At 42.8% G+C, this 9948-nt stretch overlaps 1 protein-coding gene across 1 annotated transcript; it reads right to left on the bottom strand.

Moving 5' to 3' along the window:
* Positions 1 to 3268: 3268 nt before the first annotated feature.
* Positions 3269 to 5786, bottom strand: LOC116045662 (myocilin-like). The gene is made up of 3 exons (XM_031293439.1): positions 5149 to 5786; positions 4531 to 4635; positions 3269 to 4396 (listed from the first exon to the last, which is right to left on the bottom strand). Exons 1-3 carry the CDS (start codon positions 5639 to 5641, stop codon positions 3594 to 3596), a joined length of 1401 nt encoding a protein of 466 aa, XP_031149299.1. The 5' UTR covers positions 5642 to 5786; the 3' UTR covers positions 3269 to 3593.
* Positions 5787 to 9948: the final 4162 nt, after the last annotated feature.

Below are 9948 nucleotides of genomic sequence, written 5' to 3'. Positions count from 1 at the left end.
CTTACACTCATCCAATTTTCCATCAGCTGCTGCTGAGTCTCCTGACTGTCATTATATTACATCCCATCTCCTCTTACAGTGTTGTTGCTACTACTATGCAACCACCATCTTTAGCCATCTTCATAAGCCTACTATTGTCATTTCCAAAGTAAACTTTACAAATACATGGTACATTCATTTTATTTTTATGTGATTTTGCCTTTAAACTGAGAAACCAGAGAGCAGACAAGTCCTTTTGCCAGTGTATGACAGAAGTAGAATGAACTCTGGCAGATTCAAATGTTTGTCCACAGAGGGCAGTGCATAACAAGCATATACTGTAGTTGCAAATGGCAACATGGGAGCTTGTATATGAGAGTGTAGCTGGTTCAGGAGTTTTCCACCAATAGGCTATAGGATGTGGGGTCAGAACACAAACACTGGACGCGTGCTTAGAGGCACACTATTGCTCACAGACCCAAAATCATATTGTTCTATATCTATGCCCCAAATCGTATCCATCTGTCAGCCACAATGCAGGTGAGGTGTGTATGTGCATGTGTGCAGTAAACAAGAAATACAAGCCCAAATCCAAACTCCAAGAGTAATGTGAAATAACAACTAACCTTAACTTAGCAACTACACTTCAGTAGGTTAACAGTGAGTGAGCTTTCACACATGCTGAAGAAAAATCTCCCACCAACAATACTGGCTAAAGTTTTGTTTAGTTTTTGTAAAAAAAACTAATTAGCTAGCGTTACGAGACCCAGCAACGTCTATACAGCTTAATTGCTAACTTACATTTAACAACAACATTTAGCCAAAACTCAAATTAGCATATAGGCTAGCTAACTACCAAAACAGGCAATGAGGTGATACACAAACGAACATAACCACATAACAGTCTCTTAACAGTTAATTTAACAGTACACTACTTTCGGTCAACTCTGCATAGGTACGTCTTTGTCATGGTGATTAAATGGCTCATTGGTGAGCACACTCGAGCCTTTTTCTACAGCACCACAGGTGCGTCATTTGTGCGACGGATAACATCGGAATAAAGAACGACCTGTGAAAACTTGCCACTTTTTAAGCAAATTTTAGCTAGGCGCCTGCTCCATGTGTACTAGATTTCATGACCTTCTGGAGCAATGATAGAGGAGCACATGTTTAATGTCGCCACCTGTGGATGAATCTGAATATGTAGGTAGGTAAGCTTATAGTGCCTCTAGAGTTTCGGTGAAGTTTTACAGTCTATGGTGCAAACCGGAAGGTCAGTGACACTCTTGATCACTTCCGGTTTCCGGGGACAGTCCCCGGTTGCGGTGACCTGTCCCCGGTTTTCACTGTGACTGACAGACCCGAAGTTGGAATGAAAGAAAGAAAACATTGACCCTACACACGCAAACTCAAGCCAGAGCAAGCGCTGCTCAGACCTCAGAGATGTTCTAGAATGTCCATATTTTACGATGCTAAAATTACTGTTTATTTACATGGAGTCTGGTGGGTTTAGCGAACGCAATTTCGCGGACTTTTTATCCTTAAAAAAAGGATCTTACTCTAACAGAAAGATCCTCCTTAGAAATCCTTTCCATAATATTGTCAGACACTTATAATATTAATCTGAGCCCGTCAGTGGCAAAACGAGCACTTTTATGAACGTAAATACAAACTGGACAATTGTCCTATTAACTTACATTGTAGCTTGTTTCGCTGTTGCCGACTGCAGTGATCTCGTTTAATACTGGACCAATGTCAAAGGAAAATATTTCCTCAATAGTTTTAACTGTATCCGATACTCAATGAGCCTGTTGCAGAAACAAGCCTAGCATGAAGCAATAAAGCAAAAGCTGTCAGATAAATGTAGTGCAGTAAACATTACAACATTTCCCTCTGAGGTGTAGTGGAGTACAAGTATGAAGTAGCAGCAGGGGCGATTCTAGGATCAGACCTTTAGGGGGGCTCAGCCCCTAATGAGAATGTGACACAGATATAGCGCATGCAAAAGTGTTCATCTGCGCCATGAAATTACCAACTTCTTCACAACCGCACTCCTGCTCTCCCTCTGACAGATAGAGACTCAGCCAAAGGCGTGAGTCTGGCACAACCGCCTCAACCAGAATCTAAGCTTTCCAATGAGATTTGCGCCAGTTGCTGTGACAAATGGTTTGCGAGAAAATTAACATTGAACTTACATGAAATGTTATCATATTTGCATTCTGCATAAATCTCTGCACACCCATTACTCTCTGTGAAATATCTCACTCAACACATGCATCGGTACAACAAGCGGTTCCCGGGTAATCTGGTTTTGAAATTGCAACAAAATTTCTACATGGTCTCCAACTTCGGGCCAAAATTATAATGTATTCTCATGTAAACTATTTATGTCAGCACAGACATTTTTGTAAATTGCTTAGCCAGTGTATCCCACCATAATGGTTATTATATTGCCAGATTCCAGACAATCCCATTTACTTATATATATATATATATCCCACTTACAAATATGAATATATATTTATACTGGTATGCTTCCTAGTGACATTAATGCAAAAATATGAAGAAAAAACTATTCAACCTGTGTGTGCATGGTTAAAATTCTAAAGTGCAAAACAGTTCAGGCTACAGCACAAATGCAGTATTTCCATCCATAGATAATAATCAAGTCTTACCTCTGAATTTTTCTTCAAAGTGCACCAGATTGATGCATTTAAACGTTAAAATAGACAAAATGTTCTTACAGGGGAGCATGCCCATGGACCCCCCTAGGGGGGCTTGTGCCCCAGTGCAGCTCTAGGTCTTGTGATGCCCCTGGGGCAGTGTCCCCATTTTAAGTTTTACAAAGATAAAAACATTACCTTTTTTGGAGGTATTTACGCTTCTGAGCTGAAAATTTCCCCGGATTTTGTCTCAGAAATCTGGTCCCCTTATCACATATTATTAGTTTAGTATCCTTCCTGTATTTAGCAATAATGTTGTTAGATACAATTTGGTGCCCCCATGTAGCCAATTGAGACCATGTTTGTTATAAATAACCTAATTTTTATGGAACCTGTTTTACATAAAAACCCAAAGCAAATTGTATACATATTTAATTTCATACATATTACAGCATACAACAGGAATCTCACTGTATGTGGAGAATATACTAAACACACTAAATACATCTGTATATAGTTACCATTATATCACTTTTTCACTCTTATCAGCGGAGTGTAGCCTACACACACACATTGAATAAAAGTGAATATTTTTTTTAATTGAATTGGAAACCAAATTAGGCCTATGACACAATGTCTCTTTATTGAGAACTTAAACAACGTCCATATTTTTAAACAGATAACAAAAATATTTCACAACTTTAAACCATGATTACTGTTTGTAATGACCACTGAGATCATAAAGGGCTCTATCATAACTACATTGCCATAATAGATCTTATTTACAATAGTTATAAAATAGTATTAAAAAAAAAGGTTTTAATAATGCGAAAACATATAGACTTGCAATAACCTCAGTACAATGCAAATTATTATATGTTTTATCTCATTCACTTGCTCTTGCGTCAGCACAGTCCTGTAAACAGCCGTTTCTCTCTGTCTGTGTCTTCTTTAGATGCTGCCTTGGGTCGCCCTGCCCAGTTTTATGTCATAGGTGACCATGTGGAAGTTGTCCCAAGCGTACAGCTTCCTCTGAGCGTGGTTGTAGTCAACCATGCTGTTGTAACGGTACTTGTTCTTGAAGGGCACAGCAACAGCCCGCCCCATGCCGGTGGCCGTGTCAAACACGTAGTTGATGGTGGTGTTGGGTGCAGTGTAGCTGGCTACCGTGTACAGGCGTCCACACATTATGAAAGCATTGGCCACTGTGTTCTTCCTGATGTTGGTCTCCCAGCTCCTCTTCACCTCCAGGCTCTCGGGGTCCAGCTGGGAAATCACAATTGCACCCTTTGCCTTGCTTGTGCTGTAGATAGCCCACAGGCCCTGTTCGTCCGCCGCCAGGTCGATGTCAGTGTAGCCGCCCCAAGAGTAAGGGTGCTGGCCATGGAAGCCAGCATGAGGCAGCTCCAGGTGTGATGCCAGGCTCTCAGACGTCAGGTCATAACGGATCAGGGTGCGACTGCGTTTGCGCTGGTAGTAAAGGGAGCCACGGTACATGGTCGCCCCTGTGCTCTCCATAGGCTCTGGCAGGATCAGGACCTTCATAGGGAAGCCTTGGGATAATTGATCCATGTCTTCATATGCAAAGAGCTGACGGACATCTTTACCAACTGTGTCGATACGCCACACAGTCTTGTTTGTGTAAAGAGGGCCCTGAGGCTCGGGATCCTGCAGCCACACTCCATACTTTCCTGTAATACTGTCAGCCTTCCTGTGCAACACAGGATCTTCCACTGACTGCAGCTCTTCACAGCCTGTTGGAAAAAAAAGAGAGTTAAACATCATGGTATTTATTCACAATGATTCCAATGACATTCATTTGCACCAACACTCCACCACTAGGCCGTTTTGAGCAGCTACATTGGCATCAGTAAAACCCAAAATTTACCTGTGAAGTTGTGATTTCCTTCAGGAATGAGGCGGGATGCTGCAACCTCCGTAACCTCAGCCTTCATCTCCTGGTATGCACCTTTCCCAAAATCATATGCAGGGTCTGGGAGAGACAGAGTGAAGGAGAAATATGTGTGTTCTGGCTCAGAAGGAATTTTAAGTAGAACATGACAACAAAATGACAATCTATGTATATATGAGTAGTAATCTATGTTAAACCATAGACCACAGACAACATCAAAGTCTAAGTGTCTCATTTATTGGCCTCAGAGCACAGTAGGTTCCCCCTATAACCCTGCTGTTGCTCTCCTGAAAATGATCACATGCACATAAACAGAAATGCATGAGTGACAAAGCCATAAAAGTGGAGTCTGTGTTATAAATTCCAATCCCTTTACTCAACCTGGGATAGCTAACTGCAACCTGACCTGTTGCCCTGGGAGACTTTTCAAAGCCTATAAGTCAACCACAAAGGCATGTATTAGAAAAACTAAAACACATCAACACAGAAGAGCAGCCAAATATCTTTGTTTTCCGATCAGGAACTTGTTGAAGGCCAAAACACATTCACATTCTGATTTGTGTGTGTTTTCCCTTTACTTGCTGATGTACATACCACTGGCAGGTCTGTTTTCATGCTGGGTCCCCCCCGAGGTGTGTGTCTGCTGGCAGGGTTTCTGCCTGAGGCTCTCTGCCTCCTGGCTCAGCTCGGCCAGCCTCCTCTGCAGCTCCTGGACCTGCCCGTTCAGACGCTCCTTGTCCTGCTGCAGCTGGTTTCTTTCCCTTGTTACCTGGGAGTAATCCTCCGGGAAACCCTCTTCACCGCTAGCCCTCACCCCAGTCCCGGCACTCCCGGCACCGGCATCCACTCCTGCTATCAGACGGCTGACTAAAGCCTCGAGCAGGGTGAGTCGGGACAAGACTCCATCCATCTCTGGTTTCATGCTGCTTCCGGAGCAGCTGGACTCCTCTGGACTGGCCACGGTGAAGGTGTAGTGGCAGCGGCCGCCGTGGTCATTGGATCGGCGGAGGACGGCTCGGTCTTGGGCCTGGCTTCGGCTGGGCAGACTTAAGCAGGACAGACAGAGGAGAGACACCCGGAGCCACATTCTGGAGGGTCAGACTGAGTAAATGATCTTGTGGTTTAGGGAAATTTTGCAGGGATGCAACTGTTTATCCTGGTCTTTTCAGTGGACACTGTCTCCACTTAATTTATATTTTTTCTTTCTTTCTTTCTCTCTTTTGGCTGGTCTCTTCCCACCTGAGTAGCAGTTCAGTGTCTGAATCTAAGCAATGCTGAGAGTAGGATATTTATACCAATAACTGTCAGAGAGTGGGAGGAGATGAGGAGTGTGGCAGGGAGGGAAACAGCCAGGGGGGTGTGGAGTGTGTGTGTAATGGCCCATGTGTGTCTACTTTTTGGTGGTAGCAGGGTGAGGTGCGCTGAAAGCGACAAACGATGTGAAAATCACTCGGTATCAGTGGAAAGTACACGATGTTTTTTCCTGTAGATAATTATTTCATTGTGTCTCTGCAGGTTGTTTTGACTTGACAGCATCTCTTTATGTGTCTACTGGCTGTCAGCTGCAGAGCTGTTTACTTCCTCCGTAACTGATAGTTTTGCTATTAAACCACCATTTCACCACATTTACCGTTTATGACCTGGGTACGGGGTGAAATTTGGGCTCGAGGGCAAGTGTGTAGAAGTCTGGGAATCCGAAGCCACCATTTGCCTACCAGGCCCAAGAGCAAGGCAAGGCCTTCAGAGGACACTGGTACTCATCTCTCCTCTCCACAGCTGGTCTGGATGTCTGGAACAGGAGGATAGGCTGGCAGTCTGGCTAGGAATGGAGACGCGGTGTCGTTACTCTTCCTTACTTCTTACCAAACCTACATAAACCCCACATTTTGCCATCCCCACATGGGGATACTTACTACATTGTGCACTATGTTTACTGTTGGCCATTTTAGGGGCTTTCCGACCGGAGGGATTTTTGCAGTTCTTAGAACTAAACGTTCCTAGAACATTTTTTTCGCCGTGTTCCGACAGGAAAAATTTGGGGATTTTTAAGTTCCTCTGGCCTCAGTAGCGTACTTTTTTAGCTCCTACTTCAGAGCAGGGTCTTTTCCCTTTTCCTAGTTGTACTTGATTGGTCGAACTTATAAGTCACGCCCACTGCCAACTCGGAACTTGCAACAACCAACAATGGGACATTTTTAACAATTTTCACCATCTTATTCATCATTAAATTCACTTCTGACAACGTTTTAGGCGAGAAATTAACTGTTTAGATTTCGAATATAGGCAGTCTTGCAAAAATTGATGCCGAATTGACAATTTGCTTCAAAGTTTTCGGAGTTCAGAAGCTCCATCAAGTGAGGCGACAACCAGCAAGCGCCTGCCCCGGCTTCTAGCTCGTCGCTCGGCCAGTCATGCTCAGACACCTCGCGGTAAGCTGGAGGTCTCTCAGACCGCTCTCGTAAATAAGAGGCTTTTATTTCGCCGTTGACGGTTCGTTTGTTTAAATATCACAACACATGTCCATCATAAGATTAACGGGAACCTGTGGTTGACTGTCTTTTCGGAGTTAAACTCCACAAGCGTGTCCTGCAGCTCGCCGGCTGTCACACACACACACACACACACACACACACACACACACACACACACACACACACACACACACACACACACACACACACACACACACACACACACACACACACACACACACAGTCACACACACACACAGAGGCGGGGTCTGTTCCGAGTATAATAAAGCCCGTCTGTGTTGAGCAAAACATTACGTGAATTACTACGAGAATGGACGTGCATTTAATATAGGAAAAGTACACAAGTATTAGTATCATTTGTTGTTGTAGTATGTGACGCTAAGGTCTAGTGACGATGCTATAAAAGCCGTTGCCGTGCTTGCGTCGCTCCCTTACCCCTCCTACCAGTCCCTATGGTCACTTGGCCAGTGGGAATGCAAACGGGAAAAAAAGATTTTGGGGGAGAGTAGTTCTTAGAACTGCTTAGAAGTGTACTTTTCCTGTAAAAGTACAAGTACTATCCGGTCGGAAAGCACCTTTTGTTTGAGTGTCCGAAGTCTCAAAGTGTAAACATATCCACTATATAGTGCCTTCAACAGTTCCACAATAGAATGAAACAAAGTTGTGTCCATGGCATGTACACTACTTACTGCAAACAATCCCATAATGCAATACGCCGAATTTTAAAGATGCAAAAATTAATTAAATTTATAGGGAGTAGTAAATGAGTGAATGAGAGAGTGATTTCGGACACAGCCATGCCAGTGGCTAGTACCAGACATAGTGGTGCTTTGTGCTCACAATGACAATGCTAACATGCTGATGTTAAGCAGACACAATGTTTACCATGTTCACTCTCTTAGCTTAGCATGTTAGCAACAATAATAAGCAAGCAAGCAACTAATTAGCACTAACACAAAGTGCAGCTGAGGCTGAGGGGATTAGTTTTTTAGGTATTTAGTCATAAACCAAAGTATTAGACAAATGAATCACAAATGTCTTGGGAAAGTTTTGTGCCAATCCATCAACTAGATGTTGCAATATTTCTCAGGATAAATAAAAACGGCTGGTGGTGCTACAAGAAAAGTCAGGTACTCATCAAAGTCATTAGGATTCCTTTTCTGGGCTCCATGGATATCTATACCACATTTCATGGCAATTGATCAGATGGTTCTCAAGACATTTCACTAAAAAAACAGAAATGTCGCCACAGGAAAGGTCATGGTATCAACACAGAGTCAGTAGGCTTCATCTTCTGGGGACCATGAATGTATGAATAAAATGTCATAGCAACTCATCCAGTAGTTGTTGAGATATTTCAGTCTGGAACAAAGTGGTTGACTGTCTGACCGACATTACCAGCCCTAGAGCCGCTAGCATAAAAGTCATGGCTTTTTATTAGACTGGACACATTGTAGTGAAAACTAACCCTTTTTATAATAAAAAAAACCCACCCATTCAGACTTTCTTTTATCTATTTACAGGAGGCATGTGGCCCACCTGTGTTCCAGCTGTCTCCCTGTGATACATCTGGGACTTCTGGTCTGGTTCTGTGCTGAACAGAGAGGGCACAAAGCAAAAACATCACCACTGGAGTCCTATACAAGCGTATCCATTGTAAGTGTGCAAAAAATATTATTCTGGTCTCTGAAGGGGTACATTTATGAACTGGTCTCCACTGTTCTTTTCATCTGTTTTTTCTTAATCAACATGCTGTAATAAATTGTACCACCAGCAATGAACAAGTTAACTCTGAAAAGCAGCTCGCAGTGCACGTCCATGTTTGGTTTCACAGGATCACACTGCTGCCTAGTTAACCAGTTCATTTTACTGCCTGTGGAACCGGTGAGGTGTGTTTTTTCCTTATGTAACATAACGACTCAGACAACCTGTATGAAGAGAAAAGGGGGATCAAACATGCACACAACCTCTTCCACAGGGGTTCTCTATCTTTGTAACAGACACATTCCTTTTCTTTCTCATCTCTCAAGCCTTGATTGTAACTAGTGATGGCGTGATGAGGCCTCATGAAGTTTTTAAGCTTTCCAGCAAATTGATTCGCAAAAGGGTTAATTTCTCGAGGCTTCATTTGCTCACAATACGACCTGTTGGTCAAAGAGTGTAAAACAGGCAGATATATTACAGATGATCTATGTGATCTTTGATACACTGTATCAGAGACGTTTTTTTGACTGTATTTTGCGCCAGTAACGATTTAGAAATAATGATGAAGAAAAAATGAATTTCCACGTAATCCATTTATATCAATATAGGGTGTCTTTTCTGGTAGTGTACTATAATTAACATACCTGTATAATATTTGGATTTCCTTGAGAGGAAAGCGGCTATCAAACGTGTGTAAATCAGTCCTTTTGGTCATAATATAATAATAGCAGGAGGGGCAATTTTAGTAGGCTATTCTAAAACTGGAAAGTGGCAGTGCTTTAACCGGGTGAAGGGCAGTGAATGTGCTCGTGTAGATCATGGATTTATAATAAAACCGCTTGAATATGAATTACATGTATTATGCAACAGGAAACAGAGAGGAGGGGGACATTGGCATCACCGAAGGAAAGCAAAACAGATGAGAGAAACAGTGTGATTGCTGAATCATGTGACGTGTGGAAAATAAAATGCTCACCACCAGAGTTGTTTACACAGCAGCCACTACAATCTGATCAGTGAATTAGAAGAAGTCTGGCAGAATTGATTTTATAGAGCAGGACAGTTGGCTGTTAAGCTGACGTGCCAGTTCTCTCACTCTGAGTCGTTAAGAGATTGACAACATAAGTTTCCATTGGCTGATGAATAACAAATTTAAGTAACACCCTCACAGAACAATCACTGGCTCGCCAGATGTGCA

The sequence above is a fragment of the Sander lucioperca genome, chromosome 9 (genome assembly GCF_008315115.2).
Source record: "Sander lucioperca isolate FBNREF2018 chromosome 9, SLUC_FBN_1.2, whole genome shotgun sequence".
Classification (NCBI taxonomy): Eukaryota; Metazoa; Chordata; class Actinopteri; order Perciformes; family Percidae; genus Sander; species Sander lucioperca.
Note: the sequence above shows the minus strand (reverse complement) of the source record. Positions and strands in the feature narration are given on the sequence as shown.

Bases quoted from the DNA above. Each gene is read 5' to 3' on its own strand.
- LOC116045662 (XM_031293439.1), bottom strand. From the start codon at position 5,641: ATGTGGCTCCGGGTGTCTCTCCTCTGTCTGTCCTGCTTAAGTCTGCCC. The intron at 4,636-5,148 runs GTATGTACATCA...TGTCTCTCCCAG, and splicing joins TGAAAACAGACCTGCCAGTG to ACCCTGCATATGATTTTGGG. The intron at 4,397-4,530 runs GTAAATTTTGGG...TTTTTCCAACAG, and splicing joins AGGAAATCACAACTTCACAG to GCTGTGAAGAGCTGCAGTCA.